General features: G+C 43.1%; 1 protein-coding gene and 1 non-coding gene across 2 annotated transcripts; one reads left to right on the plus strand and one right to left on the minus strand.

The window, feature by feature from the left end:
- Positions 1-337: 337 nt before the first annotated feature.
- On the minus strand, positions 338-27,395 carry COPS3 (COP9 signalosome subunit 3). Its single transcript, XM_056136200.1, has 12 exons — positions 27,237-27,395; positions 21,084-21,213; positions 17,034-17,146; positions 16,895-16,944; positions 14,757-14,849; positions 12,910-13,089; positions 11,844-11,984; positions 10,714-10,887; positions 6,922-7,008; positions 4,090-4,203; positions 990-1,070; positions 338-654 (listed from the first exon to the last, which is right to left on the minus strand). Exons 1-12 carry the CDS (start codon positions 27,289-27,291, stop codon positions 601-603), a joined length of 1,272 nt encoding a protein of 423 aa, XP_055992175.1. The 5' UTR covers positions 27,292-27,395; the 3' UTR covers positions 338-600.
- LOC130044560 (small nucleolar RNA SNORA66) lies at positions 10,037-10,169 on the plus strand. The gene has a single exon (XR_008795419.1). It is a non-coding gene; the product is annotated as a small nucleolar RNA SNORA66 (small nucleolar RNA).

Consider the following 27,395-nt stretch of genomic DNA (forward strand, 5'->3'; position numbering starts at 1 on the left):
GTATCTCCCAGCTCCCCCCACCTTTTAAAAAATAAGGCAACTTGGGGTCAGAGCAATAGTACAGCAGGTCATGTACTTGTCTTGCAAAAGGCCCAGGTGCATTCCATCTTTAACACCACATAAGGTATCTCAGTCCATTAGGCATGAGTCCTGAGCACAGAGCCAGGAGTAAGCTCTGGGCATCACCGGGTGTGCACCCCCACCTTGTAAGGTGACTGATATCAACTTTTATTTAAATACTTAAAAAATTTCTAATATCTGTTTCTATTCACAATAAATGTGTTCTCTTTAAAAGCTCTTTGGAAAGAAAAAAAGTGACAGAGAAGACACATCAATGTCCAAGTAATTTAAAACAAAAAGGTAGCTTTAATGCAGTAACAACATTAATCTGAGGATAAATAAATCCACAAACAGACTTGAAAGTTTGAATTTTTTCCTTTCTTTGCAGAGAGAATGGTTTTCTGACAGCACAAAGACTGAAGATGTCAAAACAAAACAATGTCCAGGTGAAACAGACTTGGTGCTCCCTGCAGACCTCCTAACACTTGCCACTGGCCAAAGTGATCGTTTCTCTTGTTGAACTCAGGATGGATGCTATTTTCAAGAGTAACTGGATGGTTTGTTTCCTGAATCATCTTCTTGTGATCCCATGCTCTGTAAAAGAGTAAGGCAGGTTTTTATGTTTGTTCGTGTCATTATGGTTCTCACCAGGCCCAAACAAGAAATCCTGGTCCCATCCCTCCCAGAAGACAGTTTCTGTGTATAAATGGAGAGAAGCCAGTTGTAGGACTACCCTAGGCATTGCTGAAAGTGTATTCAGTTAACAGCTTGAAAATGCTCGAATGGGTCTCTCTCTGAACATAATGGTAAAGGTTTTCAAGAACTTTTTGTCAATTAAACTTTTAAACTGAAATCAATTTTATGTTTCTGATTTGGGAACAAGTCTCCTTCATTCAGAACACTCATTAATGAGAACAACTCCTAATCACCTTTTGCACAAACTGTGGATTCACCGTGATCTCCTGGTCCATGGCCTTCAGTCGCTCGTCCAGCTCTATACATTTCAGCATCTGCATGATAAGACATATTTGGTGAAGTACGGAAGCTAGTTTGGGTCAATTACATCCTAATTATCATTTATTACTTTAAAAAATGAAATTGTGATTGGGGTCACACCCATGTGGACCTGGTAATCCTGGGAGCAGAGGAGGGAGAATTTAGTATAAAGGGTGGAAATCAGGGTGTTCTAGATATTACAAAAGGTATGGACTCTCTCATCTGAGCCCTATCCCCAACCCTATATATCCTTTAACTCTGATTATTAGAATGTGTGGAAGACTGGAAAGATAGTACAGTGGGTAGTGTGTGTGGTTGACACAGGTTCGATCCCCAGCATCCCATATACTCCCGAGCACCAACAGAAATAATTCCTGAGTGCAGTGACAAGAGTAACTCCTGAATTGGGCTGGACCGATAGTACAGCGGGGTAGGATAGTACAGCCTTGCTCGCGGCTGACCTGGGTTCGATTCCCAGCATCCATATGGTCCCCTGAGCACTGCCAGGAGTAATTCCTGAGTGCAAAGCCAGGAATAACCTCTGTGCATTGCCGGGTGTGACCCAAAACAAAAGAGAGAGAGAGAGAGAGAGAGAGAGAGAGAGAGAGAGAGAGAGAGAGAGAGAGAGAAATCCCGAGCATTGCTGGGTATTGAAAAATAATTGTGGAGCTAGAGCAATCATACAGTGGGTAGGCTCTTGTCATTGACACAGTGGAACGGCATTCAATCTTCAGCACTACATATGGTTTTCCCAAACCCTACCAGGAATGATCCCTGAGCACAGAGACAAACAAAAATTAAATAAATAAAATGTGTGCTACAGGGAAAAAGGGAGCTCAGATAGAGAAGGGAGCACCAAATAAAGGGTGTTGGGAGGATCCTCCCAGGATGGGAGAAGCATGCTGAAAGTAGACTATAGACCAAACATGATTGCCACTCAATGCCTCTTTTGCAAACCACAACACCCAAAAGGGGAGAGAGAACAAAAGGGAATGCCCTGCCACAGAGGCAGGTTGGGATGGGGGGCTGGGGGGTGGGAGGGATACTGGGACCTGTGGTGGTGGAAAATGGGCACTGGTGGAGGGATGGGTATTTGATCATTGTATAATTGAAACCCAAGCACAAAAATTTGTAAGTCTACAACTGTACCTCATGGTGTTTCACTAATAAAAATTAAAAAAATAAATTAATTAAAAAGTCTAAAAAAAAATGTGTGCTAAAGTTTCACCTCTGAACTCAAATCGCTACGGCTAGACAGGTTTTTAAATTGGAAACTGTTATACTCAGAAAGCTTATGTACACAGTACAAGTATTATACATTACTGAACACCCTAGATGTACCTAGGGCAGGATCATATAATCACAGTATCTTCTGCTGTAAAAGTTAAAAAAAAATCATTCTAAAACACCCACTCTTAAGTGGAATAAAGATTATAAATATTTCGGGTAACATTTGACATCATATAAGAACTCTTAAGATTTTTTGTTTTGTTTTGGGGCACCCAGCGGTGCTCAGGGTTTACTCCTGGCTCTGTACTCAGGGATCACTCCTGGTGGACTTTGGGACCATGCGAGGTAGTGGGGAGTAAGCCTGGGTCAGCTGAGTGCAAGGCAAGTGCTTTACCCTCTGTAGTATCTCTGGCTGCAATTTGCCTTAAATTTTGAATTGCAACAAAAGGGCCATGGAGGTATACTATGTTACTAATGTACTACACTTAGTTTTTTGAGATTTAATGTTGTTTCAGTCTACTTCCCTACACAAGAAACATGAACATCCCAGCTCATACCCAGAACCCTGAGCGGCACTCAGAGGAGCAAAGCCACAAGAGGCCGAAGTAACGTGACCCTCAACTACTGTCCAGTAGGATAGCTTTCCTTCCCCTGCCCATCCCCCATGGCCTACTCACACCAATTCTGACGGAGTATTTCCTGACTTCCTTATTAGAAACTTTGAGTCCAGTTTTTTTAATTTCTTTTTGGGCCACACCTGGCAGTGCTCATGAACCATGAGGTCCTGGAACTAAATCTGGGCCTCCTGCGTGCCAGGCAAGTGCCCAGTCTATGGAGCTATTCCCCAGGCCCTCTGAGTATTTTCTTTTTACTTCTGGTTTCTGGGACACACCCAGCGGTGCTAAGGGCTTACTCCTGGCCAGGCGCAGGAGACGATACAAGGTGTCAGGGACCAAAGCTGGGTTGGCCATGTGCAAGGCAAATGCCCAATCTGCTGCAGTATCTCTCCAGCCCCCTCATTATAAATGGGAACTGGGTATAGATAAAATTGCACTAACTCTCAGGTCCTTCAAGTGTTTTAGGAATTAAGCAGGTTTTAGATAGGAAAGCTTATTGGTTTATAATAAATTTGGGTTTTTTTGGGGCGCAAGAGGGATCCTCTGGGTCACAATAACGGTGTCCAGGGGTCATCCCAAATGGTGTTTGTGGGGGTCTGGTGGTACTTTTGTGTTTTGAGTCATAAGAAGTGGTGCGTGGGGTACCATGCAGTGATACAAATTCAAGGGAACAAATTCAAGTCTCCTACACACAAAGCATGTGCTCAGTCCATTAGCTACCTCTCCAGCCCTTAAGCTTCTGATTCTGAATTTATCTCCTTGTGCTAGGGACAGAATCACGCTCTCACACATGCAAAGTAAGTCTTTGAGTGCTGAGTTACATCCCGGCCCTGTGTGTTTTAAAACCAGCTCTCTTGGAACTAAGACATTTATAAATTGGGAATTACCTGTATTAAAAATGAAAAGGTTCCCAGAGCACAGGGCCACTGTTTCAAATATAACTTCAAAAACACTAGTTGGAAAAAAAATAATCTGGGGCTGGAGCAATAGCACAGCGGGTAGGGCGTTTGCCTTTCACGCGGCCGACCCAGGTTTGATTCCCAGCATCCCATATGGTCCCCTGAGCACCGCCAGGAGCAATTTCTGAGTGCAGAGCCAGGAATAACCCCTGTGCATCACCAGGTGTGACTCAAAAAAGCTAAAAAGAAAGAGAAAAAAAATCATCGGACCCAGTGCTCATACTTACCTCCTGATCAATGTTATGAAGCATGGCTGGGTTATTATATTTTTCGGGGTTATCATGAAAACTGACCATACCGTCCTTCTGATTAATACTTGCAAAAATTTCACCATCTTCTATCTATAAAAAATAGAACCAAGGGAAGCAGTTTAGACAGTTACAGTATGTGAATATATAGTGTTTATAAAGAAAAATCACAGAAGACAACAAATATATTTATGAGTATTTTTAAGCATCAATTGGACATATTTATTATACACCTACTATGTGCTGGGCACAAATACAGTTCTAAGGGGGCAACACAAACACACAATCCCTGCACTTTTTTTTCAATTGAGGTGAACCTTATTTAAGAGTACAATTCAGGGGCATTTGATGCAGTGGTGCGCATCCCTCGCCTCTACTGGATTCCAGACATTTCATCACCCTAGAATGAGACCCCATACTTGCTGAGCAGTCACTCCTCATTCTTCCAGTCTTTGGCAAACACCAACCAACTTTCTATTCCACGAAGCTGCCTACACTAGACACTTAATGTAAATAAAACCACACACTAGAGATTCTTTCATGTCATTTCTCCTAGTATGTTTTCAAAGTGCATGTGCACTTTTTTTTTTAATTTGAGTGAAGCAAGATAGTTTTATTGAAACTTTTTTTGAAGATGTGAGGGGGGGCAAGAAGAGAAGTGGGGAGAGACAGAGAGAGAGAGAGGGAGGGAGGGAGAGTGAGTGGGGGAGGGGGAGAGAGGGGGAGAAGCGAGACGGGGGGGGGGGGGGGGGGGGGAGGGGGGGGGAGAGGGAGGAGGGAGGGAGATGCTCAGGAGTTCAAGAGAGAACAGAGGCTTCTCCATAGTGGAAACAGGCAAGTACACTTGTACTTTTAAACATCAATTTTTATAAGATATAATTTACATTGCCCTTGCCTTCTGAAAGGTAAAACCCTAACACATTTTTTGTTTCACCCATAAAAACAGAATGTTACATTATCTACTGATCCTTCAAGAAAACTTTTCTGCCAATGCAAGCAAATCCCAAAATGGCTCAAGGTCTAAATTGTTTGTATCAAGGACTAGGGGATTGATTAATTGAGCCTCCTAACCAAATCTCATCCCTGAGTTAAAAAGTGAGAAGTCAACTGATGTCTCAAACAATCACTGTTACTTAACAAATTGCTCTCCAGAGTGGTGACAATCAGTCCATTTGTTAAAATAGATTTTACCTGCCATACTGCTTCTGTTTAATAAAACAGCAACCAGCCCAACATGTAATAATTATATGATTACTCAGAACAGCCTCATTTTATTTATTTGGGGCCACACCCAGCAGTGCTCAGGGCTTGCTCCTGGTTCTGCACTCAGGTCAGTCCTGGCAGGTTTTGGGGGTCAATATGGGACGCCAGCTCAGATGTGGCAAAGCAAGTGCCCTACCCACTGTAGTATTGCTCTGTTTCAAGAGCAGCCTCATTAAAAAAAAAAGATAAATATCCATTTAATCAGAAATGAGACGAAAAACTCATACAGTGGAATAAAAAAGAAAGGAAAATGTAGGCAGGGAGCAGGTAGTTAATTAAAAATAAAATTAAAAAGTGAGTGATTAAACATGAAAAGACACAAAATACCCTTAAATGCACACTGCAAAATGAAAAAAGTTTACCTGAAAAGATTATAGTCTTGGGGCTGGAGTGATAGCACAGCAGGTAGGGCGTTTGCCTTGCACGCAGCTGGCCCGGGCTCAATTTTCAGCATCCTATATGGTCCCCCAAGCACCACCAGGAGTAATTCCTGAGTGCATGCGCCAGGAGTAACCTCTGTGCATCGCTGGGTATGACCCAAAAAGCTCCCCCCTCCAAAAAAAAAAAAAAGATTACAGTCTCTATTACATTCTGCAAAAATTAGGAGAAAGCAAAAATATGGAGGCAGTAAAGGGATCAGTGGTTGCAAGGGGTGATGGCGGGGTGAAGAGGCAGTGCACCAAGGGTTACTGGGGCAGTGAATGCTCTGCATGAGGATGGCTGCATGTCGTACAATTGTCCAAACTCCAAGAATATACACCAAGAGTGAACCCTAATGCAAACTATGGACTTCGAGTATTAATAATATTTTGATAGCGGGTCACTAATTTTAAAGACTGTACCACGGTGGAGAATGTTCATAATGACAGAAGAAAAAAAGAAGACAAAATGTTCATAATGGGGAAGTTCTGCGTGGGGGTTCTATAATAGCTCTATCTCCCCATTGTGCTATGAACTTCAAACTGTTCCAGAAACATTATGCATTATGCAACAAAACAAAAAAACATCACACCTTCATGTAACTTATACTCTAGGGTAGCATTTCCTTTTCTTTTCTTCCCCTCCCATCCCTGTACTGCTGGCAGGGTGTCACACTAAGCTGGGGTGCTCTCTCTGTGCTGGACGCCGAGAATCGCAAACAGCAGGGACAGCGGAGTTATGTTCAGCATGTGGGCTGATGCCGTGATCAGACCCACGTCTCCCTCTTGCAAGGCAAGAGCTTCACTCCAGAGCTATCCCCAGGCCTCTCTACACTAGATTATAAGAATATAAGCCAAAAAAGATCACATGCTGTTTGACTTTGGATGGTTTCTCCCTTTCTCTGTTTTCTGTAATAAATTCCACTTACGGGGCATTCGACTCCAGAATCACCTCCATCCAATGGGGGTGTGTGGTTCCCTTCTTTTCACTTCATGGAACCTTCCTCTCCTACAAGCCTATTTTCTTTCCCCCTTTTAATAAAATTTATCCATTTCACTAAGATAAATAAAATTCCTTTTACAGTTACAAGGACAAACATCTATGAATTTCTAAAACATAATAACTTACCATATGTAGGACATATTTTTCTGCTTCCTGAGGTCCGGATAACTGCACACGACTCGCCATATCTTGTAATGATAGTGTTAAAAAGGTCTGAAATTTAGAGGCAGAATTAATCACAGCTAGAAACAACTAAGGAAGTTTTATTTTACTTGTACAGAGTTTGTAAAGGCAACTTGAAATAGATAAACCGAGTGGTTTTGGACATCAGTACTCTCTAGGCAGGAAATAACTCAGGTGTAAGATTATTCAGTTTTGCTGCTTATGATAGCAAAATAATTTGGGAACATCTCAATATCCACTAAGAGAGGGACACTGAATACTGAAAAACTGTTTAATAGGATTACTTTGCAGCTATAAAAAAGATGGAAGGGTTGGGAACCAGGCTGGCTGGGGAGACAACTCAAAAGGCTAAAAGCATGCTCTGCAGGCAAGGAGGCCCGGGTACAATCCTGATACCACACGGTCTCTGGAGCATGGTCAAGAGCAACCCCTGAGCAATGAAGGAGCCAGGTGTAGCCTCTGAGCAACAAGAGGTGTGGAGTGCATGTTTTGCATGCATGAAGCTCCAGGTTTGATTCCTGGCACCAAAAAAAATTAAAATGATTGGGGGCTGGAGAGTTACTACATCAGGTAGGGCACTTGCCTTGTACACAGCTGACCCGGGTTCAATGCCAGGACACCTATCTGGTTCCCCTGAGCCCCGCTAAGGGATCCCTGAGCAGAGTCAAGAGTAAGCCCTGTGCAAGGTCTGGTGTGGTCCCAGAACAGAAAAAAATTATCTAAAAGTCAGAATATTCTCAAGGGGGTGCGGGAAGTGGTGGAGGGAGAAATGTGAGGGCACTCTTCATGAGCTGAAAAGAAATCCAAGATATATACATGACTAAATACAAAAAAGGAGCATGTAAGGGCCAGAGATGCACCTGAGTGGAAGACCTGCTTCACATGGATGAGGCACGGGGTTAAATTCCTTAGCATCAAGAAAAATAAAAAAAGCAAAGTTGTGTTTATAAATCTTGAGAGAGGAAATGAGCACATGAGGATGATAATATCAGCTTAAAAGGAAAGAATATTTATCTGTGTGTGACAGCTCATGTGCAAATGTATGTGTGATTACACCCCCAAAACTGTTAATGCCAGGTTTACCGGGTTTGTCTCTTTGAAAAGAAAAAAGGCTAGTTGTCATACTTTTGTATCTTTTGAAATTTAAATTTTAAATGCTTTAACCACTAAAAAAATAAAAAAATTTAAAAAATTGAGAATGTCACTCTATCACATGCATCCTTAAAAATTTAGTCTAACATGTGTAAATAAGTGGGAGTTGGAAGGAAACCAGAATGGGTCACTACTCTGCTTGAGACTTGAACATGGCCCTTTCTAGGGACAAATTAAAAGAGCTCTCTTTTATTTTTTTGGGGGTCACACCTGGTGATGGTTGGGTTACTCCTGGCTCTGCATTCAGGAATCACTCCTGGCAGTGCTAGGGGACCATATGGGATGCCGGGGATCGAACCTGGGTTAGCTGTGTGCAAGGCAAATGCCTTATATACTATCGCTCCAGCCAACCCACCCCACCCTCTCTCTATATATACATATATAATGGCAGCAGGCAGAATTTACAATAAAGGCATTTTTAGAGTTAGTTATGTTAAAATCTCAATCTTGAAAATTCTTGATAAGACAATGTCCAAAAATATAAAGAACAGTCCAGAGAGTAGCATCTGAGAAAATAAAACTGTACTTTCAAAAATTATATTACATAGCTAATTACAAATAAGGACTCAAAAAAGAACATTTCTAAGTATACACAACCACTTTCTCTATTTAACAGTAAATAAAGTTCCTGACACTGGAGTGATAGTACACTCCAGTCCTCAGTGCAGAGCCAGGAGTAACCCCTGAGCATTGCCTTGTGTGGCCCAAAACCGAAACCAAAAACACACTTCTACCTCAATGCCCACTAATAATAAAGAGCTGACTAAGGGGCTACAGAGATGGGTAGGGTGCCTGTCTTGCATGCGACTGGCCTGGATTCAATCCCTGGCACCCCACATGGTCCCCCAATTGCCACCAGGAGTGATTCCTAAATGCAGACTGAGAAGCCCTGTGGACCGCCCCTAAACCATATAGAATGAAACAAAACCAAATAGAATAAAACCGAAAAATTTCAAACATATATCGCCTTTTGTCCTTGTTAACATTAAAAAAATTTTAACTGAATCACCGTGAGATACATATTTACAAAGTTGTTCATGATTGGGTTTCAGTCATAAGATGTTCCAACACTCATCCCTTCACTAGTGTACATTTCCTGCCACCAGTGTTCCTAGTTTCCCTCCCACCTGCACACTTGCTCAGCGCCCCCATCCCCATCTGTCTGCTTCTATGGCAGATCTCTCTTCTCTCCCCACGTCACCTCTCCTCTCCTCCCTCCCCCCCCTTTCCCTCCTTCCTGTTAAGCACTGTGGTTTGCAGTACTGCTACTGAAAGGGTATCATGTGTATCCCTTTACCCCCTTTCAGCACTCAGTTCTTATCCAAAGTGATCACTTCCAACTACCATTGTCATGGTGATCCCTTCTTGGTCTTAACTCCATTCCCCACCCCACCCTCCAACACACACACACACACACACACACACACACACACACACACACACACACTTGTGGCAAGCTTCCTTGTTGACATTTTGATTCTTGGGGGCTACACCCAGCAGTGCTCGGGACTTATTCCTGGCTCTGCACTCTGCACTCATTTGCAGTGCCAGGGACTCAACCTGGGTTGGCTGCATGCATGGCAACCTGCTATACGGCCTCATCCCTCCACCCGCAATCCCTCTACTTCAGCGTTGTTCTTGGTTGGTTTCCTTTTACTAGCAGAGCATCTTTCCAAACTCATGTAGCATTTCATTTTTTCCTAGCTTTTGAGCACTATTTGAACACTTGATAATAAGGATATTTAAAAACTTTAGTAGGTTATTTTCATTCTGAAAGTAAAAATGATACACTTGGTTTATCTTCTACAGCTTGACTATTTCAAAGCTCATACACCCTGGTCTATACAATAATGTCCAGAGTAGTGCTCTGCCCAAACAAGAAGTGTAAGCAGAGACGAGCCATCCTGTGCAAACTCTATCACTAGCTCTGTATGATGTTGCAAAAGTGAGGGGAACCTGTTTGGCTAAAATAATTACAGTGATACCAATGTATTAACTTTAAACGCTAATGAGAGTGTCCATTCTATTCAACTACAGAGAGAGGGAGGGAGGGAGGAAGGGAGAGAGAGAGAGAGAGAGAGAGAGAGAGAGAGAGAGAGAGAGAGAGAGGAGTTCTTCCTGAGAGGTTCCATGGCCAATTACAACTGACATATCTGCACCATTATTATTGCTTATCTGCTTGTGGAGTTTCCCCCCCTCTTGTAAGCTACCTTTCTCTGGCTTCCCAAATGCAGCCATATCTCTTGCCTCTTCTGTGCCTACTCTAGCCCTGAAAAGATCAAAAGGTACAAATGAAACCCTTTCTAAGACATCAGTTGCAAGAATTCTTTTAGTATAGAAACTCTGAGGGCTGAAGCAAGAGTACAATGGGTAGGGGATTTGCCTTGCATGAGACCGACCTGGGTTCAACCCCCAGCATCCCATCCCATCACTGCATTCTTGAATGCAGACCCAGGAGTAAGCCAAACTGCGATGTGCTTTATCCCTGTTCCTGCTTCTTAGCACCAAGAAAGAGAAGGAACCGAGAGAAACAGATGCTCAGGGCAGCTGGAAGACACTGCCTGCAGGCAGCACCTTCCTTACCTTTGTTAACCTTTGAATATTCTTCTTATACAGAGATGACAAGCACTGCTTCACCAGTCCCATGTTGTTATCACGAGTAAACGTTTCACTGTGCTTGTTGACCAGGTTGCGGAGTTCTGAGGGATTATTAGTTGAATAAACTTGTGCTAACTCATGGTATGCATTGCTAAGAGGCTAAAGTTTTGAAGGTGGGGAAAAATCATATTAAACAATTAGAGGAATAACAATGAGGGGGAAAAAACATAGTGTATTTTGAGCAAGTGTATATCTAATACTCTATACTGCCATCTAATAAATTTTAATTTACTCAAAGCAAATTCTAATTTCTAAGACCAAGAAGAGAAATTGATTGAATTACTTATTATCAATAAGCCCAGTTTGTCATACAGAGGAAATAACTACACAACAGGTCAATGTACACTGTATTAGAAAAGGCATGCATTTTCTTTATCACTGTTTTGTTTCTGAGAATTTTAGGAAAGCAAAATATCCATCGTTCTCATACATCTTTCCCCTTCCCTTCAGGCTATTTGTCTCTCTCTCACAAGCATATACACACCTGCTACTTTTGCTAGTATGAGTAAGAGCAAGAGAATTAACAGCAGTCGAGAGCCTAATTAGAACTTGAGCTGCTTTAGGCATTTAAGACACATTATCCTCTATTCTAAATATTAAGAAATTGGGAGGTCCAAGAGACTAGAGATCACATGAGGCACACATGAAGAGATGAGATTCAAACCCATATTCTAAATCGCTGTTCTTTGCACTATGTTCAGTATTTTTATAGCCCCCCAATTCTTGTGAATGAAGCTGTGAAAACCTCCCTCTGTGAGAGCCCTTTTCTGAGAGGCCAGCTCACTGATAACTGGAGTACACATGGGAGTTTCCCAAAATAAGAATCACAACCCTAAGCCTATGCTGCCCACCGCTCTTCCTAAGTGCTACCCCAACCCCAATCACCCTCTCCTTCCTTCCTGCCCTATCCCAGCAAGATAGGCAGCCCAGAGCCTTGAAAACCACAATAGGGTTCTGAGGAGAATATTATACTTTATGATCATTTTTTATAATAATAATTTCCTCATGGACTTTTGAAAGTCACGTGAGATAGCAGTTTTATCTTAAAAACTCACCTTAATGAATCTACCCACAATTTGAGATGTGTATTTCGGTAGCTGTTGTACTTTGCCAAGTAATATCAAAGAGACTAGAATATACTTTTTATATGATTCCAACATGATATGACTGACTGCCATAGCAGGAGTAGTTATAGCCTGGAAAAAGAAGAATGTTTAATGTATACAGGGCAAGCCGGAAAATCAACCACATTTTTCACTTTAAGCAAGAAGGGCCAGTGGTATGGTTCAAGTAGTAGCGCATACGCTTACCACCTGTGAGGCCTCGAGTTCAATCCTAGCCCATCTGGCCCTGCTGGTACCCCCTTTGCTCCCTAAACCATGGGGCGTAGCGACTATTAAATACCACCAATAATATTGAGACCAAGTATTAGCTCAAGTAGTACAGGACACAACATGCACGTGCAAGGCCCTGATTCAATCTCTAGAACAACATGGCTGCATCAATACCATCAGGTGAGGTCCTTGAAGGCCCGACAAGCACCACTAAGAGTGAATTTCTGAGGCTTCCCTAACAATTTTAAAGAACTGCATTAATAGAGACATATTTCATACAATGTTTCACTTTGGTATCATTGCCTATCATCATTATCTAATTTCAAAACATTTTCGTCTCCCCAAAAGAAATTCCATACCTATTATAATGCAGTCACTCTCTAATCTCTCCCCCCACAGATAAGCAACCATTATTGTCTATTTTATGAATGTCTATTCTGCACATTTCATACACATGGTATCATAAATATATAGTCTTCTGTGACTTTAGAGCTACATTTGGCAATGCTCTGGGACTACTCCTGGTTCAGTACTTGGCTTGCTGTTTTTATTGCTACTGGTGGTAGAAGAATTTGCGGGGAGGCATATATGATGCCAGGGACCTAACTGAAGTAAGCCACATGCAAAGCAAGCACCTTAAATTCCCGTACTGTCTCTCTAGCCCCAAAGAAAATTTTTGAAAGGATCTCCATTTCAGACTCAGCGGCCCAGGTTTGTCGCTGTAGAAATGGATTCTTTTATCATACAAGTTCAAAACAACCTCAAAAACATTTAGAGAGATGATTACCTGTTCATAAAAGTAGAGTGCTCTTTCGAAGTTCTTCAGCCCAGTATAGATCATTCCTCCATAATAATAGTAACATAAAAAGTGCTTTGCGTCATAGGCGCCATTCTCTTTACAGATATCCATCATGTCCACGTCAAGATAGGGAAGGGCAGGCTTAAAGCATTTTGCCAGCAAACAAAGCTGAAGAAATTTATATTACACCATCATTTAGCAGAAGGAATAAATCTAGAGTTCAGAAAGCTACTGAAAATTGTATTTTTTTTGTCTAACTTTTTCTTAATAAAAATATTTCAAATGCTGACAAGTGATTCTATTTCCGTGAGAAAGGAGAAAAAGGCATTTTCAACAATTAAGACTAAGCAATTATAAGTAAGGCATTCCACACTTAATTCATCAATCAGTTAGCTACTATGTATCTGCTATGCCTACTGCCTACTGCCCATCTCTTTATAGATGGTAAAACAAGTGTGTCCTTTTTCATTTAGCTAAACTAGAAGACTAGGAATAAACCAGCATAAAGTGTGAGCGGGGGAGTGAACTTTTTTGAATATTCCTTTTCAATTCCTTTTGGGTAAGTGCAGGGAGGGAAAGGTGCAACCCCAGAAAGCAAGTACAGGGCAAAGTGCTGTGTTTGATCAGGGTTACACACAGGCACGGTTCACTGTGCATCAAGAGGGGTGCACTTTTACTGTGTGAGAGCTACACTTCAATCAGTTTTTAAAGGAATTTAAAAGAATAAAAGCACTTCATGTGAAACTAGAACATGTGTTTGAAATAACCCATGCAGCACGTTATTCATTAAGGAAGCAATCAAAATTCAGACAGGAATTGTCAAACCCATATTGAATATTTTACAGCTGGAATGCATTGATGGGGCATATTCTCCAAGATAATATGTAGAAAAAAGCAAATATCTAAGAGTTTGCATAGATTATTACTATGATAGCTTAAAACGAGAAAAACATTCACATATTTGCTTGTATGTTTATAAAATATCTTTGAAAAGGTACAGAGGAACTGCTAATACTGGTTTCCTTTGGAGAGAAGATGAGGGGCTAAGAACAGTGGGCTTAGCGGGGAGACTTGATTGTATACACCCTTTCTTTTGCCTTATGGATCTTGGGGAAAAATACCTTGCAAAATAAAATAAGTCACATTTTAAAACCTAAGAAGTTCATCGATTTGCTCAAGCAGGCCCAGTAACAGTCTACACTGTGGGACTTGTTACTGTTTTTGGCATATCGAATACGTCATGGGTAGCTTGCCAGGCTTTTGCCGTGCAGCCAGGATACTCTCAGTAGCTTGCCGGGCTCTCTGAAGAAGTTATTGTTTTTCATTCTCAGCTTCCACAATTCCTTAAAAGGACAAGGAACTAAATTTCTAAAGGTAAAAGGTAAAGGCCCTCCCGTTGATCATCGATTTGCTCGAGCGGGCCCAGTAACGTCTCCATTGGAGACTTTGTTGTTACTGTGTCTGGCATATCGAATACGTCACGAGGAACTTGCCAGGCTCTGCTGTGCGGGCGAGATACTCTCGGTAGCTTGCCGGGCTCTCCGAGAGGGGCGGAGGAATCGAACTCGGGTCGGCCATGTTGGCTGCGTGCAAGGCAAACGCCCTACCCGCTGTGCTATCGCTCCAGCCCAATTCTATCTGTTCGAGAGACACTGCAACTGAGGTCCATTCTGCATATAACAAACTGCTAAAAATTCCCTTACTAATACGTATTTCAAATTCTACACAGATGAAATCTCCATTAAATTGCCCTCACTCACCTAAACTGTGTTAAGCAAAACCATAACTAACCTTTAACCTCTGGCTCATCTAAGTAGCTCTATTTGGCTTCTTACCTGGCAAAGATCAGCATGTATTGAGGTCAGCTGGTTTGTATTCATCTGCATCTTGTCTATGGCTTGCTTAAGGATGCCAATTCCTCGCAGGGGCTGTCAGAAATGACATCTCTTTCAGATAAGTTCTCAAAGATGGCAGCATATTGGATCTTATGTTGTCACTTACAAATGAAAAATAACACTAATTGATAGGTTCCTTTAAATAACACATGAGGTTTCCACACTATCTCAAGAAATTTCTGTCCCTAGTCAGAAAGTTTTCTTAAGCTGTTTCATGTGATACTTAGAGATTTAGAATAACTCAGCACCATTTTACTTTTTTGGGGGTGGTGGGGAGATTCAGGTCTCACCCAGCAGTACCCAGGGGCTATTTCTGGTTCTGTGTTCAGGAGTGACCTAGCAGTGCTTAGGGGACCTTATGTAGAGTCAGGGATTTGAACTCAGGCCAGCCGCATGCGAGGCAAACACCTAACCTTCTGTACTATGATCTTCAGCACCATTTTTCAAATAATAAAGTTATTATTACATTGAGGACTAAGACTCAAATACAGTACTACTTTCTCAATAGTTCGTTTTATTTACAGTCAAACAAATGAAAAATTTTCAATCATCTACTTTTGATCAGAGTGTACGTGTAAGAAACTTAAGGTTGCAGGCCATTTTTTTGTTTGTTTGTTTTGGTCTCACCTGGCAGTGCACAGGGTTGCTCCTGGCAGTGCTCAGGGAACATGTGGTACAGGGGGTCGAACCTGAGCCTCCCACATGAGAAGCACATGCTCAACCTGTTAGCTCTCCAGCTCAATGTTAGCCATGTCCTACAAAGCAATCTCAGTATCACCCATCAATTCTCTTTAGTCCATTAATGCTGACACAATAATTAGAGTTAATTAAGTCACACCCAAGTGAGCATCAACATTTTAAAGACATTTCTTACACTACAGTAAATTACTACTGAAAAAAGTACCACAAACTACAAATGAGCTATTTCCTGGTCTGGTTATAAATAAATATTCAGGTTTCTGGATCGGAAATATGATTACAAGCTAGTTGAATAACATACAAATGTTTTTCAATAATGACAGCCTTTTAAAAAATCACCTCTTTCAAACCATAATTTATTCAGTACTCCTATAACATAATAACTGGCTATTTTTATTCTCAATGTATTTAGGTTATTAGTCTTAACAATCAACTTCAAATTAAAAAAAAATCCTGAAAGTTTAGCTACTATCAATATCATATGAACAAAGAACTGTTTCAGATTAAAGGAGGCTAAAGAAACATGACAATGCCCTGCTGGTCATGGTCAAGGTTTTTTAGAAAGGACAATGTTGAAATGATGGGCAAAATCTGAATATAGTCAGCATATTTTATTATAGTATTACATTAATACTCCTTTCCTGGATTCTGATCATCATTATACAATCACAAGAGATTGTGTTAATTTTTAGGAAACACTACATAAGGTAGAACCATCATAATGACAATTTACTTTTCATTGGCTTAGAAAGAGAAAAGGGTACGAAATGTTAACACCTGGACAATCTCTGTGAAGGTGACATGGGAATTCTTTATTCTTACAAATTTTTGTGAAGTTAAAATTATGTCATAACTAGAAGCTAAAAATTTTAGTCTTTTTTTTCTTGCCCTTTTTTGGGTCACACTGGTGGTGCTCAGGGCTTACTCCTGACTGCACTCAGGGATCACTCCTGGCGGTACTCAGGGGGACCACATAGGGGTGTTGGGATTGAATGTGGGTCAGTCGCATGCAAAGAAAGTGCCCTCCCCACTGTACTATGGCTTCAGCCCCCAGAAGCTAAGAGTTTTAACAAATAAAGAGAAAAGCGGCGCATGCCATGACGTCATGCCACGACGTCCAGGGCATTAGGACAACCTGTAGCTCCTAAACAAGCTGGAGCAGGAGCAGGAGCTGGGGCGGCAGCACCCCTGTGCCCTACGCCTCCCCCGAATGGAATGAGAAGTAGCTATTCTGTCCACAAACATTTTGTATGCTCTCAAACACCCATGCATGGATCTAAGTGTTAGAGTGACAAGTATGAATCCAGAACCTTAACAAATTAGTTTATTGTGTAGGTTAGCTATATAAGATAACTGAAAACTTGAATAACATTTCTTACCTGTTTTCTTTCCACAAGTGCATTTGTTAGCTGATGGCAAAGCCCAGCAACTAGACATAACAATAACAAAATGATAATATAAATGACTATAAGGGCAAAAGACATCCAATGGAAAAGAATAAAATGTTAGTTAGCTTACAAGTGTCTGTTGCATATCGAATGTGCTCTCCATTACAAGTACTGATGAAGAGCTGAACCTGTGAGAATAATGTTTCGAAGTCAGGAACACTGGGCATAGAAAACTTCACAAACCTAGAATAAAAAGAAAAGAATTAATTTATCCTGGTATATCAACTGGGGGAAAGTCCATCCTGCCTTCAAAACTCTGGGTCATAAAATTTTTTAAAATTAAAACCAAAAAGCAACAGTCAACCCCACCATGCTAAATAAAAATCAATCATTTATTTAAAAATTAAGAACCAGGGGTAGGGGAAGATAGCTCAAAAGACCGGAAGAGAGTCTTGGGTTTCATCCTGGGGCCACAGAGTCCCCTTGAGACCTGAGCTGGGAATAGACCTCAGGCCCCATCAGTAGTGGCCAAAAAACCAAAGCGGTGAAAAAAAGTAACAAAAATAATTAACTAGACTCTATGAGATTCTCCAGGTCTGATTCTTTGCACAATTAAAATAGAGAATGTAAGTCATGTCAGAGTTGAAGAAAAATACACTTTACCTTGAGTTTGATCCCTGGCATCACAAAAAAAAAAAAAAAAAAGAAAAAATTGAGAGGGATGGAGAGACAGCACAGTGGGTAGGGCATTTGCCTTGTACACAGTCGACCCAGGTTCGATTCACAGCATCCTACATGGTCTCCCGAGCACCGCCAGGAGTAATTCCTGAGCGCATGAGCCAGGAGTAACCCCTGTGCATCGCTGTGTGTGACCCAAAAAGGAAAAAAAAAAAGGAAAAGTAAAGGCCCTCCCGTTGATCATCGATTTGCTCGAGCGGGCCCAGTAACGTCTCCACTGGAGACTTTGTTGTTACTGTGTTTGGCATATCGAATACGTCACAGGGAGCTTGCCAGGCTCTGCTGTGTGATAGCACAGCAGTAGGGCGTTTGCCTTGCATGCAGCCAGCCCGGCCGAGCCGGGTTCAATTCCTTCACCCCTCTCGGGGAGCCCGGCAAGCTACCGAGAGTATCTCGAGATACCAAGAGTATCTCGCCCGCACGGCAGAGCCTGGCAGAGCCTGGCAAGCCACCCGTGACGTATTCAATATGCCAAACACAGTAACAACAAGTCTCAAAATGGAAATGTTACTGGGCCCGCTCAAGCAAAAAGGAAAAAAAAAAGGAAAAAAAAAAAGAAAAAATGTTCTTTACCAAGTACAAATTCCAAGAAGAAAATTCCATTAACAGTGTTCACATATCAGGCTATCTAATACTTGTGAACAAAAGTGAAGATGGACTGCTAACCAGGTATTTGATTTGGGGGCCACATCTGACAGTGCCCAGGGGTCTCCTACATGCAAAGTGCTCCAACCCATTGACCCATTTCCCATGTTGTAAATAAAAAAGCTGAACAAAGTTTTTCTTTGTGCTTCAATGTTATTAGCACTATTTACTCATTTAAAATCCCAGCTGATGCTTTTCCTCCTCAGAAGGGAACACACTGAAGGAAGACGAGGCATAGGAGTATGGGCCAGCTGAAGGCTGCAACTGGTTCAGGTTAAAGATACCACCGTTAGGAATTAGACAGTGGTGGAATCTATCCAGGAGAAGAGCTAAATGATGGTTAGGACAGGAGAATTGGGGTCTTGGGGGGTGTGGAAAAGAGGAAAGACTTGAATCCATCCTGAGTCACTCGGTGGATGGTACATCAGATGCCATGGTAAACACTCTGGGTGGGCAGGTGATAGTTTCAGGGGAGAAATCATATAAGCTAACAATACAAAGGCACTCCTGGGGCTAGAGTGCTAGCACAGCGGGTAGGGTGTTTGCCGTGCACGCGGTCGACCCGGGTTCGATTCCCAGCATCCCATATGGTCCCCCAAGCACGGCCAGGAGTAATTTCTGAGTGCATGAACCAGGAGTAACCCCTGTGCATAGCTGGGTGTGACCCAAAAAAGCACACAAACACACAAAAAAAAAAACAACAACAACCAAAAAAATAAAGGCACTCCTACGAGTATGTAAAGCTCTTCCAAAAAGAAAAAAAAAGACACACTGAAGCTAAATTCAGGAGAAAGGAAATGGGTATTATTGCCTGATGACAACTTTTCCTACTTCTTTGAATTTGTATTTCCTTGTATAAGATATTGTCAGACTTAACAATGTCACCATATATCTGTAATCACATTTTTTGGTCTGTTTTTGTTCTGGGGCCACACCAGGTGGTACTCAGGAGTTACTCCGGCTCTGGAAGGCTCAGGGAACCATATGGGATGCTGGAGATAAACCCAGGTAGGCTACGTACAAGGTAAATGCTGACCCCTCTGTACTATTTCCCCAGCCCTGCCAGTTCTATTTAACAAAATGTACCTGCAACAATCTAACTTGAGCTTCACAACAGGTCAGCAAAGTATTGTGACTTCCACATAATAAATAAAAATGTGGGGGTTAGAGCAACAGTACAGTGGGTCAAGTGCTTGTCTTGCATGCTGGCCCAGGTTCAATCCAGGAAAATCTCCAGCCCCATATATGGTCCCCTGAGCACTGCCAGGAGTGAGCCCTGAGCCCAGATGGGATAAATTTTAACCAAAACCAAAATAACTTTTTAAAACTAAAAATGATGATGGGGAGCTGGAGTGATACTACAGCAGTTAGGGCATTTGCCTTGCATGTGGTCCACTCGGGTTCGATTCCGCCGTCCTTCTCGGAGAGCCCGGAAAGCTACTGAGAGTATCCCACCTGCATGGCAGAGCCTGGCAGGCTCCCTGTGGCATATTCGATATGCCAAAAACAGTAACAGCAAGTCTCACAATGGAGACGTTACTGCCTGCTCGAGCAAACTGATGAACAATGGGAGGACAGTGCTACAGCGCAGTGCTACAAAAAAAAAAAAATCATGTGCACAGTGTTTTTTAATCAGAAAAACATAGCAAATATCTTTACTGCTAGCTCCATCCAATAGTATTCTTTGGATGATGAGCATTGCTCAGAAGCTACTAATACATACTTGAAATGCAGCCATGTAAATAACCAAATCTATAAATTTAATTTTAATTACTTTACATGTAAATAATCACATATGGCTAATGGCTACTGTATACTGCAGAACATATCTCTATACCCTTTTATTCTGATAATTTTCCCCCCTCTAAACTAGTCCTTTTTGTCTGGGGCCACACCTAGCTGTGCTCAGGGCTTACTCCTGGTTCTGTGCTCAGGTATCCCACCCTGGACTGAACCTGGGGAACCGTATGTGGTGCCAAGGATGAAATACAGGTTGGCTATATGCAAGGCAAGCACACTACATGCTATACAATCTCTCCGGCCCTCCAAACTATTCCTAATATGTACCTTTGTATAAGGAATACCACCACAAGTGAGGCCAGTTCAATTTCTCTTATTTGTATTATTTCAATATTCATGACAACTGATATCCCAACTCAAATATGAAGAAAAAATTTAACTTACTGTTCGTACTCACGCTAAAAAGAACCCCAACAGAAATAGATCTACTCAATTTGGTCTTAAACAGCTTAAATCTGTTTGAAGGAAACTCAAAGCTATACTGCTTTTGCTTCCAAGTTAGAAAATGGAGACAATCTCATGTAACCAGATAAATGGAGACTATTATGCACACTAAGAAAGGCATTCATTTTCAAAAGTAAAGGTAAGGTAAAGGTAAAGGCCCTCCCGTTGATCGTCGATTTGCTCGAGCGGGCCCAGTAACGTCTCCATTGGAAACTTTGTTGTTACTGTGTCTGGCATATCGAATACTCTCGGTAGCTTGCCGGGCTCTCCGAGAGGGGCAGAGGAATCGAACTCGGGTCGGCCATGTTGGCTGCTTGTAAGGCGAACGCCCTACCCGCTGTGCTATCGCTCCAGCCAAATTTCAAAATACATACAAACATCAGGTAAACAATGATAAAGAAAAGAATAAAATTTAATAAGAAATGATAAGTTAAATGCAAAATAGGCTCTAGTTCTGCAAAAGAGTTTCATAACATGCTTTACTTTCAATAAAGCCAGAAAGGGTAGTGAGTTTGGTTTTAGCAAGAATGAAACCATAAAAGATGTCCCTTACAAAACAGCAAGGACGCCCAAGGAGTGCTCCTGTACATCCAGAGCCCCGAGCACAGTGTCCAAATGGGATAAGTTCTTCGCAAGAAGCTCCCCGCTCTTGTTGATCAGTTCACAAAGCTGAGTCATTTGCCCTGGAAAACAAAAATACCATCATTCAGATACAGCACTATCCAAACTAAAGAAAGTCTAATCACTAACTTTATACCTTAGAGGGTGAGGTACCTAGGATGATTTGGGGAGGGAAAGGTGTGGGGTGCAGGGAGGGTTGGTCCACACCATAGGTGCTCAGGGATCACTCCGGGCTTGGAGAACCATATGGAGCGCCGGGGATCAAACCTGACTCAGGTCAGCTGTGTGAAAGGCAAGCATCCTAGAGCCGTACTATCGCTCCAGGCTTAGTTTTGGGGGTCATGTGCCTGGGACTTACTCCTGACTCTGTGCTCAGAGATCACTCCTAGCAGGGCTTGGAGAAATCATATGTGGCGTTGTGGATCGAATCCAAGTTGGCTGCATGCAAAGCAAGTGCCTTACCCACTATCCTCTCTCTCCAACCCCCAGGATTTCTCTTCTATTTCAGGTAAGGACTCAGAGGGTCAGAGAAGTAAAGTGACCTTGCCTGTGGCTCCAAAACCAGGTCTCCTATTTCTAACTGGCCTACAAAAAAAAAAATTTTTGTTTTCATTCTCTTCTCAAATCCCTGATTCAGAAATGTACACACACCACTTCCTTTTCTGCAGCCCAAATGTTAGCAATTAGGATAGCAATTACAATTTTACTTCCTGAACCTCTCAATTTCATTCCTTTCTCTCTCTCCATGCTTAATACAGATCACCATTTTCTGTCTGGACTACATTGTAAAGTTTCTAAATGGTTTGACAACTTTAATCGTTCCGGGTTTTTCTCTCCATATTCCATTCTGTTACCTAATGTGATCTTACTAAAATACGTCAAGTACTCCAAAGACTTAAATAAATCCAAATACCTCAGCTCAGCTGATATGCTACTTCCCCTCATACACCTCTTTGATCAAACAACTTTCAGAAAATTTGGTCACTATCCGCAGTGTCTTCTTTTCAGCCTCTACATGGTTTTTCATGCTAGCGTTCTTTTTCTTTTTTTCAAATCTAGGAGTATTGCTGTTTATTCAGCCATTGATTAGGTTGATTGAATTGGGCATGAACTCCAACTTACTTTTTTTCCCCTTTATATAAATTAAATTATTGAATCACCATGAGACCAGTTATGAAGCTTTTGGGTTTAAGTCTCAGTCATACAGTGATGAAACACTCATCCCTTCACCAGTGCCCATTTTCCACCACCAAAAACCCCAGTATACCCCCCATCCCACACCCTACCCCGACCTGTGGGGCAGATGATTTTCACATTACTCTCTCTCTCTACTTTGATTACATTCAATATTTCGACACCAGACCCACCACTATTATTTGGGATTTTACCCCAACACTAAGATCTGCCGAAAAGGCAGACATAGACAATTTGTTTTCTGTTGCTGATTACGAATAACATATGATGTTGCGCAGCCACAGTAGTGGCCGCATGATTTTAGAATTATGAAATTTTAACAATTACATCTGGAGGGATTTCTGCCAAAACCTGCTGGGTTCTGAGATTTGTTCCTGGGTCTCTGGGATCATAGCTGTTAAGCAGCTTGATCAGGAGCCAGAGAGGCCATTAGTGGGCGGCAATTCGGGGTCTCGTTGGGACAGGAAGGAAAGGGCCAGATCCACCCCTATACTGTGAGGCCCCACGTGTCTCGTCACTGCGGGCCCACGCCTGACTGTCCAATGGCCTCTGGAGGATGGCAGCCACCGAGCTGCCAAGAAAGAGCAGGTGTAGGGACAGCACCCTTTCCCCCCTGGGGTAGCCCAGTGCTGGTAACCTACTGCAGGTACAGGACGCATTTCTGCCAAAAGCTGCTGGGTTCTGAGATTTGTTTCTGAGTCTCTGGGATCATGGCCATTAAGCAGTTTGATCAGGAACCAGAGAGATCTTGCCTCCAATTATATAGCTGAGACGAAGGTGGTTTGTGGGTGTGTTTCCCACATACCTAACTTTTGGCCATTTACTTTCTTGATAAACTTGGCCCCAAGTTGTTGGGATCTGGCCAAAGGCACAGCAGCAATTTTGGGGTATCTAGAAGTCTGAAGGCACCATCAGGCTGCTGATGCACTCACCTCACAGGTACAGATTAACCTACTGACGGCACCATACCCCTAATGCTATAGAGTTCTTTCATTCACTCTCCCGTCATCTTATACACTTCCTTTTACACTCAGTCTAGGTCTTCCCTGGTCCTTCCTCTCCTCTCATGGTGAGCTTGGATATCTGTCCTCTCTGCATCCTGCTTGCATCACTTGGGATTATGGTGGTCCATTAAAAGCTGGTGCTCTATCTGTCCAGCTTCAGAATACAATGCTTGTTCAGCAGGCAGTCAACAAGGAGCTTGTTTAAAAAATTAATTTCCTATGGCCAAGAGCAATAGTACCATGAGTAGGGCATTTGCTTTGCACATGGGCCAGCATGGGTTCAATTGAGAGCAGCACATATGGTCCTGAGCTGAGACAGGAGTAAGCCCTGAGCACTGCTGGGTATGGTCCAAACCTTCGAATCCCCAACTAAATCTCCAAATGATCCATAGTATCATCACACAGTATGTTTATTCTCCAGGGTTTCTCCTGGCTCTGCACCCAGGAATCCCTCCTGGCAGGCTTGGGGGACCATATGGGATGCTGGGGATAAAACTCGGGTCAGCCACATGCAAGGCACCAACTCCTAGACTCTGATTTTACTGGGTTTCTGATGAGAGTAAGTTACTTTCAAATCCCTCCATAGCTATCATTCTGCCTGGAGGGGTGGGTGGCGGGGCAGGTAGGAGTCTAGGAGCATTCATCTTTTTAGTTTCTTGTTTGTTGTTTGGGTTTGGGGACACACCTGACAGTGTGCAGGGCTTTCTCCTAGCTCTGCTCAGGCTTACTCCAGGCAGGGGTCAGGAGTGCTGGGGATTAAACCCAGGAATGCAAAATGAACACCTTACTGCTGTACTATTTCCCCAGTCCCGCTTTAGTTTCTTTAAATAGCTTTCTTTCACATGTTGAACTTTAAGCTACCAATACCAGTTAATTTCTACTCAGTATTTGATAATTGTTCCCCTTATTTTATTATTATTTTTGAGTTTTGGGCCACACCTGACAGTGCTCAGGATTTACGCCTCTCTCTGCTCAGGACCATATTTGGTGCTGACGATTGAACCCAGGCTGGCCCATGAGCTCAGGGATCACTACTGGTGGTGTTCAGTGAACCCGGTTGGCTGCATGCAAAGCAAGGTCCTTGCCAGCTGTTATAATCACTTAGATTTTAAACATACCATTTAGTTGTTTTAAAATAAGAAGAGGAGCTAGAAAGACAGTACAGGGGGTAAGGAGTTTTCCTTGCACATAGTTGCCTGGGGTTTCATCTCCAGATCCCATATGGTTCACTCCACCAAAAGTGATTCCTGAGTGCAGACCCAGGAGTAATCCGAGTATTGCTGCTGAGTGTGGCCCCCCAAAAAACAAACAACCCCCCCAACAAATAAAACAAAACCCTCTATGTGACTATAGCTAGAAAATGGTAAGAATCTGGAGGTTTCTGTGCTTTGGGGCATTGGGAAGCAACACTCCTGAGCAGTGTTCAGGGGGCTATGGGGCCATTCCTGATGACAGTCCACCAGATTTGATGGTTCAAAGTTAGGGTTTGAGGATGCAGAGCTGCTCAGACCCTGTAGTGGCAGAGACAACCAGGGCCACCCGGCAGTGCAGAAGCTTCAAAGGCTATGAAAGCTATGCTACAGGGCCAAACTCCATCCTGGACCACTCAGCTATCTCCTTGTCCCTATGCTACTTTTAAAGAAAACACTATATCAGTATCACATAGCACTACAAAACAAAAACTTATTCCAAAAGACCCATGCCTTTATTACATAACATCTTTCAAGATATTAATAAGATGAACTGAAAAATGTCAACTCTCATTTTACTATGTATCTCATTAACAGGTATGATATTAAGTAATGAACTTTCTATTAAAACTTTTACCCACCATCCTAAGTATACTTACAACAATTTGAAATACTGAGAAACATTTCAGTTTATTCTATTCTCCCAACTTAACAACCAATGCTAACTTGCTGTAACATGGGAGGAGTGAGGGAGGGACATGCCAACACAGTATCCAGTTTGATTCCCAGCACAGCATGGTCCGCCATGGACCCCCAGATACAGATCCTGGAAGTACACTGATTAGGAAGCACAGCTCATTACGGCCCTGTGACCCTGGCACCAAACCCTTAGTAGCCCCTGGATTCCCTGAACTTCACTTGGAAACCCCTCCTCCACCAATGATAATAAAAGACAAGCTAGGTCAGTATGAAATCAGAAGACAGAGAAGGGCCAATGGATCAGTTAAAATTAAACTGACATGTACTGGGTGCAAAATGAGTTCAATTATATTGGGGTTGGAGTTAGTACAGCAGTTAGGGCACTTGCTTTGACCAGGCCGATCAAGGTTAGAACTCCGGGATCCCATACTGTCTTCTAAGCACCGCCAGGAATAATTCCTGAGTGCAAGCCAGAGGTAACCCCTGAGGATCACGGGTGTGGCCGAAACACAGACACACATGAATTCAACTACAGATGTACAGATGTGGCAAATGAAATTTCCTCTAATCAGAGCAAGTTGGAAATTATGGCATTCCCTTCATGTAAAGCACAGGTTAGAAAACTCAGAATTTTCTAACAAACAGAGAAACCAATTTGCAGTGAGCCAGAGGAACAAAGTAAAGCAAGTTTGTTGAAAGTACTGCATTTATCTGCCTGGCTATTCCTTAGAGGAGTGTCCTGTCCTGCAGGGAGCAGGCATACAAAGCTTTTAGGTAAGTGATTCCACTTAAAGCTCACCAACAGCCCTAGCTCCATTCTGTAAATGGCTCATATGGGAAGAGACTGCGACAATTCAAAGACAAATCTTTAAAACACATTTTAGGATTTGAAATTACTGCTTGTGGCATGAACACGTGTCTTCTTCATTCACAATGATCACGAGTCTATGCTTCACCTAATTTCGGTCAGTGAGGGTAACCCCATCTCTTTTATTCCACGGCGAATCAGTTTGAAGCAGTATCACAAAGACTAATAGCACCACTCTGTTTACAATCAGGGATGAGGCCCTGGGACACGAAGATGGTTTGTCCAAGGTCATCATGTTCCAGGATTCTTAGAAACAGCAGTCATTTACAGTAATTTGTAACTATTCACTGTACTTCCACGTGACTCACTGTTCCCAGTGCTTTTACATGGCTTTTTTTTTTTTTAACTCAATTTAACATTTCTGTTAATGGACTTGTTGAAGGGGCTTGTTTTTATTTGACAGATGAACAGAGTGGTTAAAGGGGTCTTCACAGTTCGCAGCTAAATTACTTTTAAGTCCAGAGCACTATGAGATGAATGGATCAAACGGCATGAAAATTAAGGGCAAAGTGATCCGGGCTACAATACTAGCTCTATAAACGGAGTCTTACGAGCGAGCGTTCCCTCGGCATTCTGTAAGACTTAAAATAGGCGAGGAGGCTCAGGGAGCGGGCGCCAGCAGGCAGCTGGGGGGCCGGCCAAGGAGAGCCCTAGAGCCCAAACACCCAGCAAGAACTCTCCTCGCACCGGCTGCTCGAGGCCTAGTCTGGCGGCGGCCAGGCAGCGCCCAAACAGACGGGCAGGTGCACCAATCACTGCAGGCAAAGGCGGAAGCGGGGACCAATGAGCGCTCCGGAGGGCGCCGGGCGGAAGTCACCACCCCTAAACTGTCAAGCGGAGCGCCCGGGTGTGAGGGGCCCGGGCAGGGGGGAGGAGATGCGGCCGGCCCGAGGGAGGGGAGGCAGCCCGGTCGCCACGCGCCGCACCGCCGGCAAGAGGGAGGGTGCGTGGGGAGGGGGGGAAGTGCTCACACTCCGCCGTGCTCGCTCCCGCCCCGGGGTTAGCGCCGCGACCCCGAGCCCAGCCCCGGAGAGCAGACTGGTGGCTAACAGGGCGGTCCCGGCCGCGCGCGCGGCTGGCTGGGGGATGCAGGCCCGTCCCCGGGGCAGCGGGCCCGCCCAGGGCCTCACCTTGAGCCGAGAGCTGTCGGACACTGTTCACGAATTGCTCCAGGGCAGACGCCATGTTTCCCCCAGGCGGCCCGAGCAGCAGAGGCAGCTCGCGCGGGAAAAGGCGGCCGCTCTGGGAGGAGGGGCCGCGGCGATCCACCAGAGGCCGCGGCAGAGGCT

Source organism: Sorex fumeus, unplaced genomic scaffold (assembly GCF_029834395.1).
Source record: "Sorex fumeus unplaced genomic scaffold, SorFum_2.1 ptg000122l, whole genome shotgun sequence".
Taxonomy (NCBI): domain Eukaryota; kingdom Metazoa; phylum Chordata; class Mammalia; order Eulipotyphla; family Soricidae; genus Sorex; species Sorex fumeus.

What these genes read in the sequence shown, in the direction of transcription:
- COPS3 (XM_056136200.1), bottom strand. Translation starts at nt 27,291, where the DNA reads ATGGCGTCTGCCCTGGAGCAATTCGTGAACAGTGTCCGACAGCTCTCG. An exon ending in CCGACAGCTCTCGGCTCAAG is followed by an intron (nt 21,214 to 27,236) that starts GTGAGGCCCTGG and finishes TTTGTTTTCCAG; the next exon opens with GGCAAATGACTCAGCTTTGT. An exon ending in TTGGGCGTCCTTGCTGTTTT is followed by an intron (nt 17,147 to 21,083) that starts GTAAGGGACATC and finishes TTTTTATTCTAG; the next exon opens with GTTTGTGAAGTTTTCTATGC.